This window comes from Saccostrea echinata, unplaced genomic scaffold (genome assembly GCF_033153115.1).
Source record: "Saccostrea echinata isolate AGI-Se365-2 ecotype Australia unplaced genomic scaffold, CSIRO_AGI_Sech_v1 ptg000009l, whole genome shotgun sequence".
In the NCBI taxonomy this organism is placed as follows: Eukaryota; Metazoa; Mollusca; class Bivalvia; order Ostreida; family Ostreidae; genus Saccostrea; species Saccostrea echinata.
The window spans coordinates 27,713,711-27,741,692 of NW_026889758.1; the positions used below are offsets into that span (position 1 = coordinate 27,713,711).

Below are 27,982 nucleotides of genomic sequence, written 5' to 3' on the forward strand. Positions count from 1 at the left end.
TTTTTGCCCTGTCCGTCCGTCTGTCTAGCTGTCCATTTGTCCGCAAAAACTTTAACATTGCCCATCACTTTTGATTGGTTTGAGCTATGGCTTTCATATTTCACATGTGTATTCATTGTGACAAGACCTTTCTTTGGGTACCACCATATTTGACCTTACCCTTGGAGTTTGACCCAGTTTTGCAAAGGTTTACCAAACTTTAACATTGGCTATAACTTTTGAACAGTTGGTGCTAGAGCTTTCATACTTTACATATGTAATCCTTGTGACAAGACCTTCCTTTGGATACAAACATCTTTGACCCTTTGACCTTGTCTTTGGAGGTTGACCCAATTTTGCAAAAACTTTAACATTGGCCATAACTTTTGAGTGGTTGGCGCTAGTGCTTTCATACTTCATATATATAATCCCTGTTACAAGAACTTCCTTTTGATACCAATTACTTTGACCCTTTGATCTTGGAGTTTGACCTACTTTTGGAAAACGTTAACCTTGGCCATAACTTTTGAATGGTTGGTGCTAGGGCTTTCATATTTCGCATATGTAATCCTTGTGACAAGAACTTCGTCTGGATACAAACAACTTTGACCTTGACCTTGGAGTTTGACCCAGTTTTGCAAAAAACTTTAACCTTGGCCATAACTTTTGAATGGTTGGTGCTAGGGCTTTCATACTTCACATGGTTGGTGCTAGGGCTTTCATACTTCATATATGTAATTTTTGTAACAAGACCTTCATTTGGATACCAACAACTTTGATCCTATGACCTTGACCTTGGAGTTTGACCTGCTTTGAAAGACTTTAACATTGGCTATATTTTTGAACGGTTGGTGCTACAGCTTTCATACTTCACTTACGTAATCCTTGTGACAAGACATTCCTATGGATACCAACAACTTTGATCCTTTGACCTTGACCTTGGTGTTTGACCTACTTTTGAAAAACTTTAACATTGGCCATATTTTTTGAGCTGTTGGTGCTACAGCTTTCATACTTCACATATGTAATCCTTGTGACAAGACCTTCCTTTGGATACCAACAACTTTGACCCTTTGACCTTGACTTTTGACATATTTGAAAAAAAAACTATTACCTTGGCCATAACTTTTGAACGATTTGTGATACAGCTTCATATTTCATATGCGTCTTTCTTGTGAGAAGGCCTCTCCTTGGGTACCATTAATTTTGACCTTGACATTCATGTTTGACTTACTTTTGAAAAACTTTAACCTTTTTTCATATCTATTCAATGGTTGTTGCTAAGGCTTTCATATTTCACAGGTATATTTCTCGAGACGAGACCTTACTTCGGGTAGCAACATATTTGATTTGGATTTGAGAAAGTTTAACCTTTGCTATAAGTTGCCATACGGGGGCATCTTGTTCTTTACTACAAAAGACCGGAAGACGTAGTGGTGCCTCAACTCCCTGCCTATGGGGTCAGAGCACCATGGTAAAATTTTAACAATTTCCATTTTTGCAAATGCTCCTTTTCTCATTGGCAAATGGTCTTAATGTTATGTTTCAAAGTAAAATTTATTTATAGCAGAAAAATAACACGATTTCGCATACCTTTTTGACTTTTTAAATTCTTTTTAGAGATATGACAAATAAACCTGCTTTTTAGTGAAACAGGCCTTACCGTGGAATAGTTTTCAGCTAACCTGAGCTGAAAGCTCAACTGAGCTATTCTTGTCCGTCGTCCGTCTGTAAAATTTTCATATTTTCAACTTCTTCTCAACAACCACTGTGCCAATTTTAACCAATGTTGGTACAAAGCATCCTTGGGTTAAGGGGAATTTAAATTGTTAAAATGAAGGGCCACCCCCCCTCCAAGGGGAGATAATCAAGAAAGACAAAAGTAGGGTAGGTTCATTACAAAATCTTCACTGGGTCAGAAAAGCTGAAACTTACATGAAATCTTCATGTGGTAGTGTACATTCTAAATTGTTCAAATCATGGCCCCCAGGGGTAGGGTTGTTCAAATCATGGTTCCCGGGGGTAGGGTGGGGCCATAGTGGGGGATCATAGTTTTACATTGAAATATATAGGAAAAATCTTTGAAAATATTCTTTTCAACGACCACTTGACGAGAAAAGCTGAAATTCACGTGGAATCTTTCTGAGGTAGTGTAGATGCTAAATTGTTCAAATCATGGTCCCCGGGGTTAGGATGGGGCCACAGTAAGTATTCAAATTTATACATTGAAATATCTTTTTCTCAAGAGCCACTGACTCAAAAAAAGATGAAACATAGGTGAAAGTTTCCTGAGATAATGTAAATTGTAAATTTATTTATACTTTGGTCCCCGGGGGTGGGGAGTTCAAATCAAAGTTCGATATAGATTGAATATGAAAAAAAAAATTATTAAACTATCTTAAGCACAGTAAAGTAATGTAGATTCAAGTTTGTTCAAATTATGACCCCCCCCCCCCCACCCCGGAATAAAGTGGGGCAACAATAGCTAATCAGTTAAAATAGAATTTTAAAAGAAAAGGGATTTGAAACTTCTCTTCTCAAGAAAAGTGAAGCAATGATGAATCATATTTTAAATGTGGAAGCATTTTTAGGCAGTGTAGAATCAAGTTTGTTGAAATCTTGAACCCCCAGGAATAGGATGGGATCACAATAGAAGATCACAGTTATATATATTAGGAAATTAAGGGAAAAGATTTTAAAAACCTTCTCTGAAGAACAGCAAAGCCATGATTATAGTCTTATTTATAATGAAGCATTCTCTGATAGTGTAGATTAAATTTTATTCATATATATATTGGTCCTTGTATATAGGATGTGGTCACTAAAGGTTATCAAAATTTTACATAGGAATATACTCGTATATAAGGGAAAAATCTGATGATGAACAACAAGCCAACAGTGACTCGGGTGAGCGTTGTGGCCCACGGGCTTTTTGTGCTAAAAGCTAATGCTGAAATAGTCATCGAACATTTCACCGGCAGCAATTAATTCCCTTCGCGTTTCATCTCGGAACTCATCTTGTTTTAACCAGAAAGTGACACAAGTAAAGTCTGATTCGGTATAATAAAACATATACATCTACTTACTGACTAATGGACAATAGCAAGTTTATTGTCCCCCACGACAGCAACGTTTTTAAATATGGTCATACATTTAGCGTGTAATTCTTAGCTCTTCTGGTCGAAGACCAGAAGAGCTTTTGCGATAGTAAGGTGTCTCTCGGTCTGTAAACAATTTTTCAAAACGCTACTCCTGCCACAGTTTTGGTCTGATTTCAAAATTACTTAACACAGAAGTATACTACACTAAGATACATTAATTCGAATAATAGTTTTAGATTTCGATGAACGGTGTTGCCATGGTTACTAAAAGTAGAAAATTTAGTGAAATGATTCAAATGCTACTCCTCCTAAAGTTTTGGGCAAGATCTTAATATAAATTGGTACACAAGTAGACTATACAAAGATATTATACACAGTTCTTTTTTTCGGTTTTTTTAATTCGATGAACGGTTTTGCCATGGTTACTAAAGATAGAAACGTTTGTGAAATACTTCAAAATGCTACTCCTCCTACATTTTTGGTCTGATTTGAATATAACTTGCCCCCAAGTTATATGGTTCTTGATTTCAATCAACGATGTTTCCATGGCTACTAAAAATAGAAATTTCTGTGTAATACTTCTACAGTTTTTGTCTTATTTCAATGTAACTTAGCACACAAGTTTTTTATTTGTTTGTATGTTGTTTAACGTCCCTCTCGAGAATTTTTCACTCATATGGAGACGCCACCACTTGCCGGTGGAGAGCTGCAAATTTTGTCCCATACTCGGCACTTACGGCCATTGAGCAGTGAGGAATCTTTTTCGTACCAGCACCTACTGCGACACGGGACCTCGGTTTATACGGTCTCATCCGAAGGACCGGTCTCCACGTCCCACAGTGGGATTCGAACCCGCGACGTAAGGATCAACTCCTTACTCCGCGACTCTACAGCAGACGCTCTAACCATTGCGCCACGCGGGCGACTAGCACACGAGTAGACTTCACTAGGACACATAGTTTGGATTTCGATAAACGATGTTGCCTTGGTTTCTAAAAATAGAAATTTTTGTGAAATACTTTTAAAACGCTATTCCAACTATAGTTCTGATTTCAATATAAATTGACACACAAGTAGACTACAGTAAGTATAAGAAACATAATTCTCTGTATAAAATATGCAGATAACGAACAATATTCAATCTCGAAAGTCCAATGAAACGATACAAATTTGGAGCAGAGCAGACATTTAGAGGTGGTATCGGGTGCCATGGAGGAGTGAGCATCCCCTGGTCACAACCACCGTGTGCTCCTTGTTCATGATCGGGGAAAAACCGGAAAAATCCGTAGACATAATGGCCTAACAATTAGTTTGAAAAACGTCTGTCGGCATTTGACTTCATGATAGGTTGTATGTGCTGACAAGGTCATTGTATCGACAATAAAATTTGCGAAATGATGACTTTAAACGAGACTGTATATGTTTTAATGTCGATGTTTTGGTTACTAAAACTAGAAATTTCTGTGAAATATTTTCAAAATGCTACTCCTCTCATAGTTTCCTGATTTCAGTATATCTTGGCACACAGGTAGACTACACCGAGATACATAAATCTGTATATCGGTTTTGATTTCGATGAAAGCTGTTGGCTTGGTTACGTCAAAAGAGAAGTTTCTGTGAAATACTTTCAAAACGCAACTCCTACAATTTGGTCTGATTTCAATATTACTTTTGGCACCTAAATAAAGTACACTAAAATACATAATTCTGTTTATCCGTTTTTTGATTTATGAGCGATGTTGCCTTGGATACTAAAAATAGAAACTTCGGATTGCAATAAATTTTGCCACAGACAGAAACTAAACCAAGAATGTTTGCATAGTTTCAAGTCTAATTGCTACTTTCTCTTCCTCAGAGACTTCTGGTTTGAAATCAGTTTGTATCGGAAGTTGTCAGAAATTTTGAAAATTCATTTTTCCACCGTAGATTTTGTGGTGTTTGTCATGCGTATCCTCCTTTAGTGGAATGCTATCTTTGATATAGCCCAAATCTCGAGAGATCCACCTCAAACATGTTTAACACTCGCATCTCGTCTTCAGGTTTTGTCAGAGTGTTCGTTGCTCCTTCATTTTTTCTTTTCTTTTTTATTTTGTTGTTAACGTACTTTTACTACCAAAATTCCTTCAGGTACTGTGTGTCTTTCGACACCTGACACCTACCCCCCCCCCCCTCTCTCTCTCTTCTGATAATTTCTCTAAGACAGAATAAAAAATACATGAATTCCTAACATACATGTCATGATGTATTAAACTTACATGCTGATATAATTTCAATTTTTGGTACATATGACCGATTGCACTTCTGTCGGTATATAAACAAAATCTTGTTACCAAACAGAGTGCCTCGCCTTAAGGAAGATTTTAACGTTTATACAGCATTATCATAATAACATTATACACGAAGCAGATTGGGTAGATGTTGTTCTACACCCCTCTTCTAGTTATACTGGTCATAACATATTTTTCCTTAATTGGAGGCAAGCAATTTGTTCTTTGCCCTTCGTTAGTTTTTTTTTTTTTTTTTTTTTTTTTTTTTTCAGAGAATTCATTGGAGATTTGGGGATCAAATATGATTGACTTACAGGAAATTGTAGTCATCATACATGTTGCTATATTTTAGCGACTGCCAGTTATGTAGGGCGTCTTTGGTAAACCAAAAAAAAAGGAAATAGTTTAATTGGGACAATGACGTAACGATCACGGGCACCTGACATATGGATGTTGACACCCACCCCCCGTTTCCGACAGATAACGTATCAATAAATACATACGTTTTAGAAATTGTCATTCTACCGGTATGTAAGATTTAATATTAATACTAAAGGTAAGACACAAGATTTTGTAAACGAACAGGCACCCCGCTTCAAATGAGATCTTTCATACAGCACAATTAGTGAAATTTATTCATTAGACGGATCAGATAAATGTCCTAAAAGCCCCCTCTATTCATATATTTTTATTGTGAAAACGAATACTGTAAACGTGGAAATTTTGACGACGTGCTAATTTTGACTATATTGACGATTTTTCTTTTCTCGTCAAAATTTCCACTCGTCAAACTTCATATCATATATATATAGCGTCACACCAGACATATTGACCGTTGTACAACTTTATCGCTTAATTTTCTCGGCTTCCCCCATTGAAACTAGATCAAAGTTACTGTTTAATTTTTTTGTAAATAGTTATGAAAACATATAATCACAGTTTTAAAAACCGTTGAGTATGTCATATACTATTATTACCCATGGTCACAACATTCTAACTTTGAGTAATTATCACGCCGTGTTTGACCTACTTTGTTACCTCAGGCAATCGGTCTCGTATAATGAAAACAAAGACTAGTACAAAAGAGCAATTAATTCAATCAAATCTTATACACTGTAGACGGTTTTTACAAGCAAAATTAAATTTTATTGATGAGAACGCTTGTAAATGAGTTCCCGAGGAAGTCGCGATCCTTGCTTATAACATCGTGAACTCGCACAGAACGGCTTAATCGTAGACGTTCTCAAGTAAACTAAGCCAATGTTTCCATCAAGTGTTTGGTCCTCTAGCTTCTGGCGAACTTACTCTGAGTACTAGTTTTGAAACTGTTTTTTTAAGGAGTTCTTTGTATTCATTTTTGTTTTAATCTTGTGAAATCAAAGATATACATAACTCTTGATTCAATATTTCGTCAAAATTAACACTCGTCAATTTTCGTAAACAAAAAATCGTCAATTTTTCAACTCGTCAAAATAACCACGTTTACAGTATTCATTCTGAAAAAGAAAGTAAAGAATGGTAAAGAACAAATTGTTTGGCACTAGTAAAGTAAACGATGTGAGAAACTCCATTTGCTACAGCATTTGTTTTGACGTCTTGTAATTAGGGGTTTGATGAATGTGATTTTGTAAATATTGCGAAAAAATGTTTGTCTTAGCACAAGATTCATTTTATTCGATATTTACAATTATAACAACTTATTGCTTACCTGGAATCCTGGGAATTATTGATTAAAAAACAATCCATTCCCAGTATCTGAAATACATGTAGAGCATTTATTTGCATTGCAGTTATTTTGGAAAAAATAGTCAGTTGCTTAGTGGAAGAGTAGAAAACCTCCTTAATTAAAAAAAAAATCGTTAATAATGTAAGTACTGCGGGTCAGTTGTCATTTTGTCATTTTTCGTCGGGTTTTGTGGTTATTTCGATTTTCGGTACTCTTTGGTCAGATGAAACACCATTAGCTTGATCTGTTTCGCCTTTCATTGGTGATTTTGATGATTGTAGTTCGTAACACTGATTTTTGTCGAGATATCCACTGCGTAGTGTAGAAAGAATGAAGTCGATTGTTTTAGTGTAGACATTTGCCATATAATCGGTATACCGATCTCCCAACGTTATTTTCACAGCCTCCAGAAACGGTTCTTTGATTTTCTGAAAAGAAAATAATTTAGATAATTGGAGGAGTCACGCATTCATTACCTTATTAAAGAACACCTTTGTAATGTAGAGAAAATTGAGTACTTAGAACCATTCCCTAAGTTATCATATATAATAAAGTGTTAATTCAATATATAGACACTGCATTTCTTTTTATCTATCAAGAGTTAAATTAGGTTTTTATTATTAAGGACAGTGATAATAATCCCCTCGCACAACAAATTGGGAGGGAATATGGCATCCGTAATGTGCATGTGTTGCATTAAAAGTTTAAATCTAAAGTTTAAACTTATCTATAACTATCAGTTTAAACTTTAGATTTAAACTTTTAATGTAACACATGTATAAAGATTGCCCTTGTACAAGCTTATGCATGGGTAAGATTGAAAAAGAACCCTACTACTTAACATAACTAAACTTTGCATAATTAATTATTTAGCACTGTCATAAGTAAAACCCCATTATTATTCAGGGTTATTGGTGAATTATTTCTCAGGATGTTGCGTATCAAGTTGTATGTGCAGATTAACAATACAAAATTAATAATAAACGACCAAGTCACCTAGTATGACTTTATCTGTATCGGCACTGTTCACAAGTGATGCAAGTTCTGCAGGTACATTGCCACATTATTTTACATATAATGCGTACATTTAAATCTGAGGCATTAATATGTAATAATTGGAATTAAAAGTGTTAAAACTATAGAGAGCTCCGAGTTATAAATATAATTTGATAACATTTTTCACAACTCCCGGGTTTCAGTACAACTCGAATTTGATTTGCTAGTAAACATAATATGTGAAAGACATGGTCAGTGACCAGTCATCACCCAGAACATAATATTGCTTTGACTTTCTTCTACACGCGTAACTGTACTCTAGGACTATGCAGGAAAAAAATATTTACTGTTCCGAGGGGATTCTCCACTTGACCGTTCTCTTGTTACAAATTGTAACCAGCACTGGGCGTATCTTATTTTATATAAGTGAAGACCAAACGAAATTATTTTCTAATCGAGTATGTAGAATATGTTTGTTGATACGGTTTTCAACAACAACAACTTACTTGCAAATTTCTCGTATATACTGTTTAAGTCTCAGAAAACGTGATACATATAGATTACAAATCAATATATTCTGTGCATCAATTTTCTACTAAGCATTGAGGAAATCGTATTAACGAACATATACAATTTTCTACTTAGTATTGATGAAATGTCACCATGATTCCCAAGCAAACAAATGGAGGTTCAACTCATTAAAATTTAACTATACTGATGCTACAGCTATACGATTTCATCTTTGATGTTTTAAAATTTAAATTTTATCATACAGGTTGGAAAGGTTCCTGGTATTAAATTTTAACAAAAATGACTTTTCGGTTCCTAGTATGGGAATTAATGCTGCAGCTGTTGCAGAAAAAAACACACAATCCGCTTTCGCGGTTAGGATTTTTTTTTCTGCAATAGCTGAACTTTAATTCCCATACTAACAAAGAAAAAAGATATTTTATTGCTTGTATTTATGCATGTACTGTTCCTTCGCCAGAAATGAAAGTCATGGGTCCTTAAAAATCGAGGTCCCGTGTCACGGTAGGCGTTGGTACGAGAAAGATAAAAAAAACCCTTCACTGCTCAATGGCCGAGTACAGATCTAAATTTGAAGTTCTTCACCAGCATATGGTGACGTCTTTATACGAGTGAAAAATTCTTGAATGGGACGATAAACAAAACAATATACAATCAATCATTATTTATGTCTGTATAAATAATCATCATAAGTTGGATGAACTATGTTAAATATTATATTATCGATATGTACATCATTGTACGTTTCTAAGATGGAAGAGCCATTGCTCGAGAAACTACGTAGGTGGTATGCTTAGCGGAGTTCAGTGATCGATGAACGACTATGGTTTTCTTAATAGAGGAGATAATATTTAGTGGATGTAAATATAAGATATTTTTATTATTATTATTTATAAGATTATTTATAATTGACTGGTAATTGATGTATAATATAGATACCCCCCTAAAAAAGAGCCAGGAAGAATTTTTCTTTAAATCTCATACCAAAAAAAAGGATATATACATGTGTGTATATGAATTTGAGAAAACATCACATATTATAGTACTCGTTCATACTTTAAAATCAATGACAAAATAAACAAGAAACATGAATGTAAGTAATATAAGAGAAATATTTGACAATTATATAATTTTTAAAAGAAATTGGAATAAACGTGCAAAATTGCAAATATTCAGTAATTTTTCTTCAACCCTGAGTCAATAAAAGAGATCCCGCTCAAAATTAGTACAAAATATTAATCACTAACTATATTTCTGATGCAGATCGCAATCTCCAGCTTGTTGATCCTGTGTATTAAACGTCCCATTGAAACAGATGTACTTAATATATTATTAGAATTCAATGACCCGGTCATAATATGGCTAGGCATCGATTCATATAATTGCTAATCTCCCCAACTTGGACCGAAGTCATTTATTGGATTTATTAATGGAATTTTGTCTCTTTCCATCTCTTATATTATCGAAAATGAAAAGGGGTAACCTGAAATTGACTTGAGCAATGAATATGTGAGCACAGAATATTGACGGTGACATCGACTTTGCAGAACCCCATAAAGTCCCGGAAATAATCATTCGGCAATCGATTAAAAATTCTCTTGTAGAGGAATGCATTCCTCCCTGCTCTACATATTAAGTTAGCTTCAAACTATCACTTAAAATTAAGCTGCAAAATCAAGCTGAAAATTATGTTGATCACTCCCATATTTTTCGGGGGGGGGGGGGGGGGGAGTTAAACTAAATTAACACATCTTGTTTTTGCCTGAAATAGCGTACAAAAATATGTAAAGAGAGGAATGGCTATAAAACTGTTCGTGAAGTAATTAAATGCACATTTTTAACAAATGCATTAGTACTAAAACTGATGTAAACAAAAAATATGATGAATTTTTGCAATTTCATTATATTTTTCAAATTCTTCATTTGATAATCTCGTTTATTGTATTAATTGAGCTGCTCCCTCATTTGCACGAATAATAACTTTAATGTCATTAGTTTTTCTATAAAACAAGTTCTCAAAGAATTTGTTGGAATTTAGTTTCATTATCGCTGAAGTGTCTTTTTTGGCCATTGGTAGGTTTTTACTAAATTCCACCCTAAGTTTCACCTATTTTCAATATGGGTTAAAAATTAACTTCGTGTATGCATAGACTCCTACGATGTAGGTGCATCAACTGACAAAGACTAGTGATCCTTATCAACACTTGATGAGTATCAAACACTGTATGATATTTGGAAAATTTAAAATGAAGAAATTTTGACATATTTTTGGTTTGCACAAACCTCACTAAGTGTATAACTATAATTCCGAACTGTCACAAGCAAACCCTAAGGTATCACAATCAACAAAGTTTGATGAAGTGTGACTCATAGTATCAAAGATATCTATCAAAAATACTTGAAAATTAGAACAACCCAAAGCCCCAAGAATGACAGATGCATGAATAACATGTATATAAACAAGAGCACCGCTAAGCGGAGCATCCCCTCGCGGCAGGAACTTCACCGGTAATGGCAATGTCTCCATACGAGAGAAAAATTCTCAAGAGGGACGTTAATGAAGATACAATCATCTAGTTAGGTTTAAAATAAGGTAAAGAAAATAAAAAATGTTGCAGCACTAATTATTTTTTTAACAAAATCATGGGGGGGGGGGGTCATTTTTAAACCAAAGTGCATAGCATCGGGGGGGGGGGGGGGGGTATGCATACGTAACTGGTCAGTTTCCCTTATTCCTAGCAGAAACATATCACGTATGCTCTAAGTTTCAGTAATTTACCTTCCTAGGTATATCTCAAAGTTGCATGCTATATGCATAAAATCTGAGAATACCCACGGAGACAATATTTTTTCGTAATAAAAATGACAATATACCGCTGTTGAGAGGTCACTGAAACCAAACCATAGACCTAAACTTGCAATATGTCTTTATAGCTTTCAGGAATTACGTGTGCCTCACGAATAAATTCCATGTTGTAAACAGACACCTGTGGAAATTTGGTATAATGAAACCGCGACGTTCATCAAATTATTTCAATTACTCAGCATCCGAGATGAAACTTAATTCATACAGACTGTCTCAAGATGACAATACGCAAAAATTTAATACAGTTGGGTGAACTTACTGAAGCGAGTCTATCGAAGCGACCCGAATTTTCCAAGGTTGATTAAGCGGAAGCGAGTATTGTCAAGTTGTACATAAAATTTCAGGGTTTGAAGGTAGTAAAAACGCAATATTTTGAGAAATATTTCACCGATTAATTTGAAAATGAATAGGGTTCGTCCTTTTACGATGCTACATAAGTATGTGGAAGCTGAGAATTGATAGTCTAAAGGTTCTCTTTAAATCTTGCCCACAAGCTGTAACGGACGCACTAACACACACACATACGCACAGTAGCGATGCTATATCCCCTCCGCAACTACTTGCGCGAGGGGATAATAGTAGGTTTGTAGACCATACAAAGGTTATATTATTCAAAATGTGTAGGATCTTAGAAGGTCCCAAAAGGCACAAATCAAAAAGATCTGATGGCCCATGGACTTAGATAGTTATTTTAAAAGGGTATGAAAATAAATAGCCATGAAAATTCTGAAAGTAGGTTACTAATATACACCCTGAGTTCAGATACTTAAGATCGATTAACTGACAAGATTTGATGATCCTAGTTTTCACCGTGGCAAAATATAAAAGTTTGAATAAAATGAAACTTAAGTGAATTTCAAAGTGATCCTGAGATGTAGAAGGTAAAGATAACGAACAGTGATCGACCTCAAAAATCCACATACAATACAAATATGTGAAGAGTGCATAAAACGCGAACTCCTGGTAATTCCAGAGGTGTGATCAGGTGCCTAGGAGGAGTAAGCAGACCACGCTTTGCCATTAGTTGTGACCAAAACGTGAAATCGTTCTTTAGCATATTCTTGACTGTACTATGATGTTTCACTAGTAGTAGATTTATACTAAAAGTAAGTTTCTCAAGCGTATCGAGTTTTTAAGAAACTTAAGTAGTTACAAACACGCAGGCAAAAACATACGCAAAGATTTCAGAACTAAAATTTCTACTGGCCACACTTGGAGAGGAATAGAGTGCATTGCTGGGGAAACCTATCAAGTGTAGCCTCTTAATTCCTAGTACGCGTGCTATGTTTATGCCCACGCACTGTTCAAAATACCAGGTATATAATTTAATGCGCCAATGTCATTAAACGGCCTTTAAAGTAACTTTCCTATACCAAATGAGCTACAGAATGTGGTGGAGTTGCCTTTATCAATATCCGAACAACTCTGGCTAAATGCGTTTTTTCTAAGTGTTTTATTTATCGTTAAGTTAAAAGCCATATATCACAAAGTGTATTTTGTATGATCTTGAAATATCTCTGTGCCATATTGATAATTATTGGAACCAGACTTCAAAGAATGTTCAGTAACTCCGGAAAGACACATCGGCATTCTAATCATTAAAGTCAAATAAATTCCAGTCATTGTGCGAAATCTATCACCAAGTAAGTGCAAAGTAATGTAGAAAATCCCGATATATATATATTTTTTAAATTTCTCTATTCTGTTGGTCAAATCAAAAGTCAATCCCTTTATTGGTAATTTTGAGATACCGTTTACAAATCCAACTCATACAGTTAGAACAACACTGCACCAATTTACTTCTACAAAATCTCTCAGTGAACATTAAACTGTCTTCTAGAGACACAGTATTGATTCGTTAATAGGATTTTCTATAGATCTGAAACGCAATTTCACATGTACTCAATCCGATTTAAAGATTCATATTCCCAACGTGCATCTTATACGGAACTTCATTCCTACAAGTATACTACATATCTCGAATGAATCCACTCGTCTGTGATCCTTGTTATTTTAAGACACTGACTTGAATAAATACGTGAGTAATCGTGAGTACAATTAATCATAAATAATCCCCATCGAAGTTAATATATCCTCCGTTTCTTCTTTAGTATATGCCTGTCTCATGGTCACGGCCAGGAACACGTTAAGTTCCTTTACGATACCGTTAATTGTCTGAGACCTTTAAAGTTGAGCACTAAAATTGGTTCGTTGTCATGACCTGGTGAGGTTAAGATAATGTCTGTCCGGTGTCATTCAAAGGATATAAGAATTTTAACTGAATGCATAAAAAATCATGTTTTTGTTCAATTCCAGAAAAGACTTAAATATTGGGGAACAGATACAACATTAAGCACTCACGACAAACATTCATATCTTTGTTATCCGAAATATATTTCGAGTAGTTTTTATCGGCGAACACCTACTATGGTGTAAAAGCATAGTTGTGCACTGAAAAATTATTTATTTTTCGTACTCAATTAATTAAAAAACATTTTAATTTCATTATATAGAGAGTAACTCTTATTTTAATTTCATTAGACATATAACAACCTTTCGCAGAACGCATACTATGAGATATTGCAATTCATAAGCAAAATGTCCGTTGTCAGTACATGTTAAGTTCATATGGTCAGGTGTCACATGTTTAACATGCAAGTCTGTCTATGAAATTCAACAGAAATGATAAAATATATCTATTCTTCAGTAATATAGTATTGGGAGAGGGTTTTTTCCCGAACTTTATCTTGTATCGTTTCTTTAGTATGAAAATATTCTTTGACAGGCTGGTTGCCCCCCCCCCCCCCCACACACGCGCGTTACAGTAGAGTCAAATCTTTCGCTGAAGAAATTTGAAATTAAAGATACATACCACAGACAAATTTTCTTATCTCCCACACAGAAGAGTTACACTGGTGTTTTTTCAATATTTCTTTCAATGGAAATGTAATTAAGAAATTTTAATTGTCTAAAATATAAAAATACACTCTTGAAAATGTCATAAACTAGTAAACAAGAGGCCCAAGGGCCTTAACGGTCACCTGAGTATAATACAACAATTTAGAGGATTCATAGAGTATAAAATGAACTGAAAGGGGAAGCTTTGTTGCCCAAAAGCAAGAAAAATAGGGTGACCAGGATTAACAAAATAATTAGTCTAATGTTCATTAACAGTACATAAATTAGGTTCTAATCTGTTCCCCATTTATCACTCTCACCAGACAGTACATAAACAAACTTATAATCAGTGCTTCTGTACTCTTTTAATTCCTTGTTGAAATCTCTTACATTGGCCTCTCTTCGTCTTTGATGAACATTTAATAAGACAAGTTATTTTTGTCTCATTTTTATTTATCTGTTACTTACAAGTCTACCTGATCATTAAAACTATGAAAGTACTTTTTGTATTATACAATAAAAATTCTTGCATAATTCTCTTACTCTATTAACCCTTCAAGTACATTATTTACAGTGATTAATTATCACAAGTAAATGGCAAAGGGGAATTACTCCTCTCAGTAGAATACAAATTAATAGAGCCCTGGCCTGGACCAGAACACTTGATCAAATGGTTCTGATGTTCAAAAATCTGGTAAAAAAAACCCTTCCTTATTAAAACCTTTACTCTTTTTGCCTCTGATATGCCCAGGTGCAGAGAAGATTTTTAAAGCATTAATGCATTTTCACAATATAATAAATAGAGCCCCGCCCAAATATCAGAACCTCTGATCCAGGGGTCATGAAATTCACAATTTTGGAAGAGGCATCCTTGCTTATCATAACCATGTATTTGTTTAAATAATACCCAGGAGAAGAGAAGAAGATTTTCAAAGAATAATGCACTTTCATATATGATCTATATAGCCCCGCCCTAGCACCAGAACTCCTGACCCTGGGGCCATGAATTTCACAATTTTGGTAGAGTCACCCTTGCTTATCATAACTATGTATCTAATTTGTTTAAATAATACCCAGGAGTAGAGAAGAAGATTTTCAAAGAAATAATGCACTTTCACTATATGATCTATATAGGCCCGCCCTAGCACCAGAACCCCTGACCCTGGGGCCATGAATTTCACAATTTTGCTAGAGTCGCCCTTGCTTATCATAACTATGTATTTAATTTGTTTCAATAATACCCAGGAGTAGAGAAGAAGATTTTTTAAGAAATAATGCACTTTCACTATATGATCTATATAGCCCTGCCCTAGCACCAGAACCCCTGACCCTGGGGCTATGAATTTCACAATTTTGGTAGAGTCACTCTTGCTTATCATAACTATGTATTCAATTTGTTTCAATAATACCCAGGAGTAGAGGATAAGATTTTCAAAGATATAATGCACTTTCACTTTATGATCTATATAGCCCCGCCCTAGCACCAGAACCCCTGACCCTGGGGCCATGAATTTCACAATTTTGGTACAGGGCTCAATGCTTATTACTATCATGCCAACAGTTTGACTGCTTGATGTCCAGGAGTAAAGAAGAAGATTTTTAAAGATTGCATTAATTTTGATGGTTTTGGCCCCACCCCTCAGGCCCCAGGGGGGCAGGGGCCACGAATTTCACAATTTTTGTTCCCCTTCACCCATAGATGCTATATGCCAAAATTGGTTGAAATTGGTTTGCTGGTTCAAGAGAAGAAGCTGAAAATGTTCAAAAGTTTACGACCGACGGACGACGACGGACGAAAAGAGATAGCAATAGGTCACCTGAGTGACTCAGGTGACCTAAAAAAAGTATTCAACTTTAAAGTTGCATTTTTGTACTTTCCACCAAATTATGTGGCTTGGCCAAACACAAAGCTGTATAACTAAACAAATATCACTTCTAAAGTGAAAGCGGCACGTAATTTCGTGAAGATATCTGAATTTTGGTAGAAAAAAGTTTGTGTTATTTATCCTGAAGTACACACGCCCCAAACTAGGATTTTCGAGTCCGGCCAATTTTCTATTCTCTTCATGAAGTCTGTCAAAGAAATATCAAGTAAATTGTCAATTACCCCCTTACCCCCCCCCCCCCCCCCCCCCGTTGAAATATAAAGTAAAATAATGTCAGTTGGTAAGGTCTGTTGGTGGGTTGGATAATAGCTTTATGTCCTTCGAGCACCACTAACTGCCTATTGAGGGATGCAGATTTAGATCTGTACTCGGCAATTGTGCATGGCCAATAAGCAGTGAAGGATATCTTTCGTATCAACATCCCTCTACTGCGACACGGGACTTATACCGGTATCTGGATCAATTCTTTTACACCCCCACGCTAGAGTGAAATGCTTTAACCACTACTTGCGCCTCGTGCTGCTCGTATTTACCCCTTTAAAGTTTAATTTTAAAGCTCACTAAATCTTTAATGTTCACGTGTCATTAAATCGTCCACCCACTAATTCATATTTCACTTATTTTGGTTTTATAATGAGATTGGTACTTTGAATTTAACTTAAATTATTGAGGTTTTCTCTTTGAAGCAGTTGACTTTCTACCTTGATCTTTAAGGTTTCGGTTCAGTATCGGTTCAGATCAAGACAGGAAGTAAGCTACTGAATTTTCTAAACTTGTTATGACAACGGACATAATTTGAATCATAGCATTTTTTCCAGTTTTACTTTACTTTGATTTTTATTTCAGGGTCTAACAGTACTTTATAATATTGCCTGTACCAAAGTGTTAGGTATTGTTTATTGTATAAAAGAAAATATGTTCATTTCAAAGAAAAAATCAACCAAATAAAAATATGTTTGAGCAGGGTGGTGTTTCGCCAACGCAAACTACTCTAACATTACTTGTTACAGCCACAAATACGTATGATATCAGTTCTGTTCCCCATTGCAATATGAGAGATTGGAATCAATTAACTAACTTGAAAAATTAAATACATTGTAAAAGTAAGTAATAGTTCTAAAGTTATGACACCGGACAGACATTATCAACCTCACCTGTGAGGTCATGACAACGAACCAATTTTAGGGTTTAACTTTAAAGGTATCTGTCAACGGTACTGTAAAGAGACTTAACGTGTTCCTGACCGTGATGGTGTGAATCTAGCCTCCATGTTAGATTTTTCAGGAGCACTTGTAAGTAAATAACGGCTTTCACTTTCTTCTTGGTTAGGACGGAAAAAGTCATTTCTTTGATCATGATATACAAGAGGCGCCAAGGGCTTGAACGGTCACCTGATACAAGCTTGAGAAAAATCCATAGAATTTAAAAGTTATACAAGTTGCTGTCCTTCAAAAAGGACTGCAATACGTGGACCATAGGCATTAGTTTCTAACGGAAATAAATAAATAAATACTGTAAATTCAAACAAATCTGTGTTGTATTGAAAATGTGTTGTAAAAAGATTTCTTTCAGCTTGAAACATGTAATTTTTCATTATAATTTAACGTAATAGTCTATTTACTAAAACTATCAATTAAACTTGATCAAGGCGTCAAATATAGCACTGTAACTTTAACATTGGAACTTTATCATTGGAATGTTGGAAGTATGTGGGGGTCATCCATGTATCACAATTACCTGTACATGTGAATTGTGCTTTACTATAGTAATTTAATTACAGTTGTGGCCCCTCTATAGTTTTGCCAATTAAAACTATATAATAGAAATGTAAGCCAATATACGGTCATACATCCCCAAGAAATGTTAGATGACCTTTTTTGCTTTTAAAGAATTTATGTTATCCCCCCCCCCCTTTTACTGCCTGGATTGCACAAAACTGGTGCTGAAAATATGTCCTATCTTTTAAAGCCTATCGTCGAATTAAGTTTTTTAATTTAAAATGACAAACCATCTGAAATCTTCAGAAATTGTTTGTATCATAGAAAAGCGATCTAAACTGAAAATAATATTTTTTACCATATACATATAGATACATAACGATACAGTAGAATATTTTTTGATCTACAACTTGAAAGTAGATTCTGATTTTGGATACGCTAGAAATAAATACAATGTACAGAGTTTTAGCGAGTTTTCAATGATGGGCGAATTCTTTTTCGATTGGGACGAATTGTCCTAAGGGCAAGTTATTCTAGGGGCGAACTCTCTAGCATTCTGAGGCCTGCGCAGTCCTACATATCTGCATTGCATCCGGTTTAACATCGCTTATATATTTTCTGTGTGGACCTCAGGGTCCATGCAATAAAGGAATGTTACTCAAAAACTAGAAAAATAGGACAATCAATCATTAGCAAATTGGTATTCTGCAACATTTGGAAATAGATTATCAATCTCGCCCTGTCATCCTCACAAACCTGTTAAATACAACTTTGTTCTCTACCTGCTGGATACATAGGTGCAGAGTCAGTAAAATAATGGATTTTCATTATATGATCAATCGAGTACTGTCCTAACACATGCAAGAACCTCTGACCCAGGGCCTAGAATTTTACAATTCAGGAAGAGAAACCTTTGTTCTTATTTTTTCTGCTAAATAACGAAAGCAGAACAGATTTACAAAACATTTATACATTTTCATTATGTGATCAATACAACCTCATTCTAACATTACAAACCTTACCCAAGGGCCATGAATTTTACAATTTACGTAAAGGCACTCTTGCTTATCATTTCACACACTGTCTGCTAAATATGTACAGGGGAGAGAGGGAGATTTAAAAAAAAATATGCATTTTCTTTAAATAATCATTACAGCCCAACCTTTATATAAGAACCCTGTAGCCATGGATTTCACAATTTTGGTAGAGGACATGTAGCTTATTATACATGTAATCATGCCAAAGTTTGACTCCTTGATGACTAGCAGTAAAGAAGATCTTTGAAGACTTCATTAATTTTGATGGCAATTTATCCGATTTAACTTTGAAAGCAAGCATTCACGGAATTCTCCCTACTTTCAACACCCCTTTTCTTTGTCCAAAAAATGTTTTCTTCTTAATAGCAGTTAAACTAGACATGTTTAAATTAATGGTTCCACATTTAGCAAGATTTATACTGTATACAGGGAAAACTTCGCCTCCGTTTTATTTTCGCCCCTTTCGCCCAAGACACAAGTGGGCGAATTTAAGACGGTACGAATTCAAAGAAGACAGTACAATTTCTTAAACAGAACTTTAAAACGGGGCAAAATTGTTTGCAAATTTGAAAGGGCGTACAGTATTTGTTAAAGGTCATAGTCCCTACAGCAGGGATTTTACCCCAAAAAAAGTTCATAGAGGTTAAAAATGTGTAGTAAAAATGTTTAACGACCTTCAAGGTTACCCTCTGTCACACCTATTCACAAACAATCTTTCTGCTAGTATAGATTCCAGTTCAAACCATGTCAACCGAGATGGGAACGAGGACCTACATAAGGTCTTAAGTTTTTCTTTGAAAAGTACAGTAAAACCTTTCAAAATCGTATGCCCAAGAACTACAAGAAAACAAATAATTTATTGTAAAAATTCCTCCTTTAAAATTCATACTATAAAGACCCCTAACTTGAACTGCTCATGTTCGGCGCTTAAATTGGCGAACAGTCACTACCTATGTTCATCGTCGTGGGTCCGCGAAAGAATAAAATGGTTAGGAAGCGAGCGCCAACTACGATCAGAACTACAATGGCAACTTGTAATTAAAATTTTATGCACGTATCTTTAAATTTTGCTCATACCGTCATTCAATCTGCAGCAATGAGTCATCAATGGGGAAGGGGGGGGGAGGTTACAAGTTTTAAGAAGGGGTAGATAACAGAAAGGACAGACATTTACCAAGATAAACTAAGACTGCAAAACTTAGATGACCGTTTAGGCCTACGTACCTCTTTATTCTCCAAGCTATACCATAAGACTTGCACCTATCGCTTATGACTGGAAGTTGGATTAATACACAAATATGAAAAGGGTACACTGCTCCAATAACCTTTTCTTGATGCAGTGATGAAATGTGAAGATAACAAATCGTATACATGCTAAGAAGACCAATCAAACAACACAAATTTTGAGCATGGCAAACACGAACGTCTGAAAACAGAGGTGGAATCAGTTGCCATGGAGGTGAAAACATCCCCTGTCAACCGGTCACACGAGTCCCTTGTCTTGATTCGGTGAACGGAGGAATCCATAGACAATTTAGTAAGTAACCAATAGCCTGACACTTTTTACGAAAAACGTCAGTCAACATTCGACCTAATGTCAGATTGCATTGGTAAACAACTTGATGTCATTGTATTGATTGTAGACTTTGAGAAATGTAGACTTTTAAGGCGATTGTTGATACCCATGTATTATCAAGTTATTTTTTCATTTTAAATATTGATCGTAAGTAGAACATGCTCTTGCGTATCTTATCAACAGGGAGACATCAGCTACATTTGCAGGTAATATCTAAATTAAGGAAGTTGACGATAGACTTGTTGAAGTCATCACGTTTATCATAATGTTAAGTTGTTAGTTTTTTCTACTAAAACATCCATATATGAAATAAATGTGTCATATTCTGTGATATCTTTTCGAATAATAAATCCTACATACCAAACAAGAAAACATTAAGAAAAAATAGCGCGTATCTACGAGTATGGGGTTAAAATTAAAAATTCTTATTTTGTCTTTATTATGAAACTCGCTTAACGTCAGACGTGGCCGAGCAGCTTACATATACAATCTATTTACACCAATGACTTTCGTAAAATAGTGTATATTGTTTTAATCTTTATGCCCCCGTATCGAAGATTCGAGGGTATATAGTTTTAGCCCTGTCCGTCCCTCTGTCTGTTTGTTCGTCCGCAAAAACTTTAACATTACCCATAGCTTTTGATTGGTTGGAGCTATGGCTTTCATATTTCACATGTATATTCCTTGGGTCAAGACCTTTCTTTGGGTACCAACATATTTGACCTTGCAGTTTGACCCAGTTTTGCAAAATTTTACCGAACTTTAACCTTGGCGATAACTTTTGAACGGTTGGTGCCAGGGTTTCCATACTTCCTATGTGTAATCCTAGTGACAAGACCTTTCTTTGGATACCAACAACTTTGACCACTTGACCCTAGAATTTGACCTATTTTTAGAAAACTTTAACCTTGGCCATAACTTTGAACGGTTGGTTGTAGGGCTTTCATACTTCACATATGTAATCTTCGTAACAAGACCTTCCTTATGATACCAACAACTTGGACACTCTTTCACCTTGACGTTGGAGTTTGACTACTTTTAGAAAACTTTAACCTTGATCATAACTTTTGAACGGTTGGTGCTAGGGCTTTCATACCTCACATATGTAATCCTTGTGACAAGATGTTCCTTTGGATACCAACAACTTTGACCCTTTGACCTTGGAGTTTGACCTACTTTTGAAAAACTTTTACCTTGGTCATAACTTTTGAACGATTGGTGCCTACGGCTTTTATATTTCACATGTGTATTTCTTGTGAGAAGGTCTCTCCTTGGGCACAATTAATTTTGACTTTGACCATGATTTTTGACTTACTTTTGAAAAACATTAACCTTTTCCATATCTATTCAATGGTTTCTGCTAGGGTTTTATATTTCACAGGTACATGTATATACCTCGAGACAAGACCTTACTTTGGGTACCAACATATTTGTTTTGCATTGGAGAATGTTTAACCTTTGCTATAAGTTGCCATACGGGGACTTCAGTGTTTCACAAACACATCTTGTTATACATCGCTGATCTAGAGGGGGAGGTGGAGGGGTCCCCCCATAGGTGGATCTCACCTAGTTTTCCAGATGAGTGACCAGGTTAAACTTTTTGGAGCAGGTCCATTCCCAAATAACTATAACACCTACCTAGACCATACTTGCATAAAAATATATCTAGGGATGTACACTACCACACTTGCTTCAGATGCTGGATCTGATCTAAATTTCCAAATGAGTGACCAGGTTTACGGTTTTGAAGCAGGTACCTAACTGAAACCCCATTCTGGACCAAACATGCAAGGATAATGCATCTATAGATGGTCACTACCACACTTGCTTTTCGGATGCTGGATTTGACCTAGATTTTCCAGATGAGTGACCAGGTTAAACTCTTTGAAGCAGGTCCATTCCCAAATAACTTGCATTGCATGGATTATACATCGAAGGAGGGATACTACCACACTTGCTTCAGATGCTGGATCTGAGCTACATTCCATGATGAGTGACCAGGTACTGTTTTAGAGTAAGTACCAAACTTTAATTCAGCCCAACCTGGACCAAACGCGCATGTATTATGCATTAAGGGATGGACACTACCACACTTACTTCGGATGCTGGATTTAACATAGATTTTCCAGATGAGTGACCAGGTTAAACTTTTTGGAGTAGGTTTATTCCCAAGTAACTATAAGCCCAACATGGACCAAACTTGGATGTATGATGCGTTTAGGGATGGACACTAACCAACCTGCATTGGATGCTGGATCTGAGCTAGATTTTGTCACGAGGGAATTTTTACCATATTTTAACCAATTTAGCATGGATGTTGTATCTAGGGAAGGGCACTTCCAGACTTTCTTTGGATTCTAAATCTGACCTACATTTTCCAGATGAGTGACTAGGGTAATGTTTTTGGAGCACCTATATAATGTTTTGGTCTGTTATGATTAAATTTGCATAGATGGTCATTCAAGGATGAAAACTTCCAGACTTACTTTGAATGTTGGAACTTGCCAAATTATTCTTGATTAGTTTGTTTATTGTTTAACGTCCCTCTCGAGAATTTTTCACTCATATGGAGACGCCACCACTTGCCGATGGAGAGCTGCAAATTTTGACCTATACTCGGCACTCGGGGCCATTGAGCAGTGAGGGATCTTTCTTGTTAGCACCTACTGCGCCACGGGACCTCGGTTTATACGGTCTCATCCGAATGACCGGTGTCCACGTCCCAAAGTGAGATTAGAACCCGCGACGTAAGGATCAACTTCTTACTCCGCGACTCCAGAGCGAACGCTCTAACCACTGCGCCACGCGGGAGACTTCTTGATTAGTAAAAGGTTTTAGGTTTTTGAGCAGGTTTATGTCCAAGTAACTGTAAATCCTACTTAAAGCAAACTTGTATGGCTATTGATCTTTGGATTACACTAACTAGAAAAAAAAGTATGATGTGAGATCTTCCTTACTTACAGATAACATTCGTCGAGATGAGCTTCGTAATCTTTGATAGCCTTTTTTCGCGTTTGGGAAATGGATTTTAGGTCTGTGGTTTTCCTTGCTTGTCAAGAAATTTCTTGGTTTGAATTTTTTTGATTTGGATGGAACCCCCCACCCCCCCTTGGAAAAATTCCTGTATCCACACCTGTTATACATTTACATTACATTGGTCTATATCAAAATAATATCGTACACATTTGGAGTGTAGTCACCATTAAGACAATTATAGCATTTGTCTACGAACTTTATTGAACAACCCTCGTATATGGGGGGGGGGGGGGTTAAAGATTTTATGCATTTTTACTAAATGATTATTAGAGCTCCATCTTTACTCCAGAATCCCTGATCCTGGGGTCATGGATTTCACAATTTTGGTAGATTGCTTAATGCTTATTACAATCATATCAACAGTTTGACTGCTTGATGTTCAAAAATACAGGTTTTTAAAGATAGCACTAAGTTTCACTTTGATTGTTATAGCACCATCTCTCAGACCCCAAAGGGGCAGGGACCGTGGAATTTACAGTTTTGTATCCTTTCACTCATTGATGCTTTATGCTAAAATTGATTGAAATTGGTTGTGATTCCGGTATTGCTAAAACGCGGAACGGAAAACGGAACGGAAGGCGGAACGGAACGGAAAATATGATTTGAGGTTAAATCACTTTAAATATAAAATCATACCAGAAACAGTATACAGCATATAAATTTTTCATATTTAATCCTTAATTATTAAAATTTGAGTTGATTTAGTCATGTTCATGCTCTTATTCATGAAGATCTCTGAACATAGACAAAGCACAGGGTACAAAAAAAAAACGGAACAAAAAAAAATATCAAATGCCGTGCGCATATACATGAAACATGTTGCGCTAAAATATGGATGAGTGGGAAAAACTTCATTGAAGATCACTCTGATCAATATGAACGACAGGTATTCGACATCGATATGAGCCGTATGAGCGAAAAAAATCCCATTATTTTCAATGCATATGTAACCATGCACTTTAAGCGTAGATAACGTACATCTCTGCACCTCCCACCCCCATACTAAAATATAACAACTAAATTTTTTTTTCGAAAATATGTTATTTCCCCATCCATCTTTACGTTATTCTGTGCAATCAGTTTGTGCTATTTGACCATATGCCATCTTCGCTAGCCAAGGGTTTCTGATACGCTACTCTCCTCATAAGCCCTTGGCATACGGTGTTAAAAAAAGTTGGGATTTTTTTCTCAAGTTGTGATTGGAGTTGATCGACATCATTCGACCAATCAGCAATTGTTTTTTGTAAATGACGATATTTGCGTTCGGGATATATCTTGACGCTTTAATCTCGGGAATGAAAAACGCAAGTAAACAACGATCAGTAAGATAACATGCCATTCTATGAATAGCTATATGGTGTCATCCAATATCTTAAACTACGTGCAAAATATGTGATTAAGAATCTATACTGAGGAGGTAGATTTGCATTTTAACAGTTTATATAACAAATTAACATAACTCGATACCTTCTTGTTAATTATTCTTAAAAAACATTATTTTTTAAAATACGCTTTTTATTTCTGTCGATGACGAAATCTGTGCGTACCTGGTAAGAATCGTGATCGCGTGACGAAAACAATCCCGTCTTTTGTCAGTACCGTATGCCAAGGGTTTATGAGGAGAGTAGCGTATCAGAAACCCTTGGCTAGCGAAGATGACCATATGCATGTATGCCATCTTTCTTAAATCCCCGTTTCAGATCCCTATGGATTGCACCGACACACCTGTAGTGTAATTTTTTTTAGGTCACCTGAGTTTACTCAGGTGACCTTTTGCTATCTTTTTTCGTCCGTCGGCGTGTGTCGTCCGTCGTACGTAAACATTTGAACATTTTCAGCTTCTTCTCTGGAACCCCTGAACCAATTTTAACCAAATTTGGTATATAGCATGGTGCAGGGGAGTAAAAATTGTGAAATTCATGACCCCTAACCCCCTGGGGCCTGACGGGTGGGTCTAAAACCACCAAAATTAATGCAATCTTTAAAAATCTTCTTCTTTACTCCTGGACATCAAGCAGTGAAACTGTTGGCTTGTCATAAGCATTGAGTCCTCTACCAAAATTGTGAAATTCATGGCCCCAGGGTCAGGGGTTCTGGTGCTAGGGTGGAGCTATGTAGATCATATAGTGAAAGTGCATTATTTCTTTGAAAATCTTCTTCTCTGCTCCTGGGTATGAAATAAAGTAACTAAGTACATAGTTATGATGAGCAAGAGTGCCTCTTCCAAAGTTGTTAATTTCATGTCCCCAGGATTTGGGGTTCTGGTGTTAGGGCGGGGCTCAATTGATTATATAGTGAAAATTCATTAATTCATTGAAAATCTTCTCTGCTCGTAGGTATTAAATAAACTAAGAACATTATATGGTGAGCATGGTTGCCTTTCCAGAAATTGTGAATTTCATAGCCCCTGGGTCAGGGGTTCTGCTGTTAGGGTGGGGCTCCACTGATTACAGAGTAAAAATGCAGTAATTCTTTGACATTTTTCTCCTTTTCTCCTGTGTATTAAGTCGATGAACTACGAGTATAGTAATGATGAGTAAGGGTACCTCTTCCAAAATTGTGAAATTCATGGCCCCAGGATCAGGGGTTAGGGTGTTAGGGCAGGGCTCTGTTGAATATCTAGTGAAATTTGCATTATTTCTTTAAAAATCTTCTTCTTTGCTCCTGGGTATTTACCAAACAAACTGAATGCACAGTTATGGTGAGAAAGGATGCCTCTTCCAAAATTGTGAATTTCATGGCCCCTGGGTCAGGGGTTCTGGTGTTAGGCCAGGGCTCTAATGATTACATTGTAAAAAATGCAATAATTCTTTGAAAATCTTCTCCTTTTCTCTCGGGTATTAAGCTGATGAATTAAGAGTATAGTTCTGATATGTAAGGGTGCCTCTTCCAAAATTGTGAATTTTATGTCCCCTGGTGTTAGGGCGGGGCTCATGGCAAAGTTGATACATGATACGCAGGTGACTTATAAGGCCAGTTGGCCTCTTGTTTTTAAATTGTATCCTTTATTCTTCCAATAATCTATTGGAATTCCCATGGGTACCAATTACGCCCCGTTATTAAAAGACCTATTTTTGAATTCAGATGAAGCAGAATTTATTCAGAATTTTTTACGTGAAAAGTAGAAAACACTTGCTGTGGCCTTCAACTCGACAGTTAAATATATCGACGACGTTTTGTCAATTAACAATGGTTATTTCCATTCTTATGTCGACACGATATATCCCGCTGAGCTTGAGATAAAAGATACCACAGAGTCTGACACATCTGTTTCATATTTGGATATTTTATTAGAAAAAGACGTTAATGATAATCTAACAACAAAGCTTTATGATAAACGTGATAACTTTTTAATCGTCAACTTCTCTTACTTATGCAGCAATATACCCTTATCATCTGCATACGGGGTTTATATCTCTCAGTTGATTCGATACGCCAGAGCATGCTCTACGTATGAACAATTTCTAAAAAGAGGTAAGTTATTGACAAACAAGTTGATAAACAAGAAAATCAGCAGTCTCGTTTAAAGTCATCATTTCGTAAGTTCTATGGTTGATACAATGACCTTGTCAGCAAATACAATCTATCATTAAGTCGAATGCTGACCGACTTTTTTCATACTATTTGTTAGGCCATTATTTACACACTGAATTGTCGACGGATTTTTCCGTTATTTCCCGGTCATGACAAGGAGCACACGGCGGGTGTGACCGGTCGGCAGGGGATGCTCACTCCTCCATGGCACCTGATCCCACCTCTGATGTCTTAGAGGTCCCTGTTTGCTCTGCTCTTATTTTGTAATGTTTAATGGACTTTCGAGCTCGAATACCGTTCGTTAACTCCACTATTTCAATTATGCCAGTGATCGTTGTCTCTAACACAAATTAATATAATATACTCTGTGTTTCTCTTTCACTCCGCCTGTTTCGAAAAAAAAAAAAATTCCCTTTCATAATCAATAATGATGATTTTGTCTTTGACGAATAAGTCATTTTTTAAATTCAGATTTGGATGAGTGATAAATGAGACATTCTGATATATAATTTGGATGCGAGTCTAATTATTGTGCATTTTATTGACCATTGCATGTATATGCCGCGTGTTTTGAGCGGAAAATCTGAATAAATCACATTGTTACAATAACTTTTAATAAGATATGAACTACATGTATTAGATAAAGAATATTGCTTCCTATGTCTGAATTTTATCTGTGCATAGTGAAAAACGAGACATCAGATTTTCCGTTCCGTTCCGCGTTTCAGCAACACCCCAGTGATTCAGAGAAGAAGCTGAAAATGTTCAACAGTTTACGACCGATGCACGACGGAAAAAAACAGATCTAGAAATCATGTTCTATCACAAAGCATT

At 36.0% G+C, this 27,982-nt stretch overlaps 1 protein-coding gene across 1 annotated transcript in view; it reads right to left on the reverse strand.

Annotated features, from left to right (window-relative positions):
* Positions 1–6,996: 6,996 nt before the first annotated feature.
* The window catches only part of LOC133183540 (neuroglobin-like), a 40,038-nt gene continuing 19,052 nt past the window's right edge, over positions 6,997–27,982 (reverse strand). Inside the window, exon 3 of the mRNA XM_061318483.1 lies at positions 6,997–7,501. Within this exon, the coding sequence (XP_061174467.1) occupies positions 7,244–7,501 (258 nt within the window). The 3' untranslated portion in view covers positions 6,997–7,243. The remainder of the gene's footprint in view (positions 7,502–27,982) is intronic.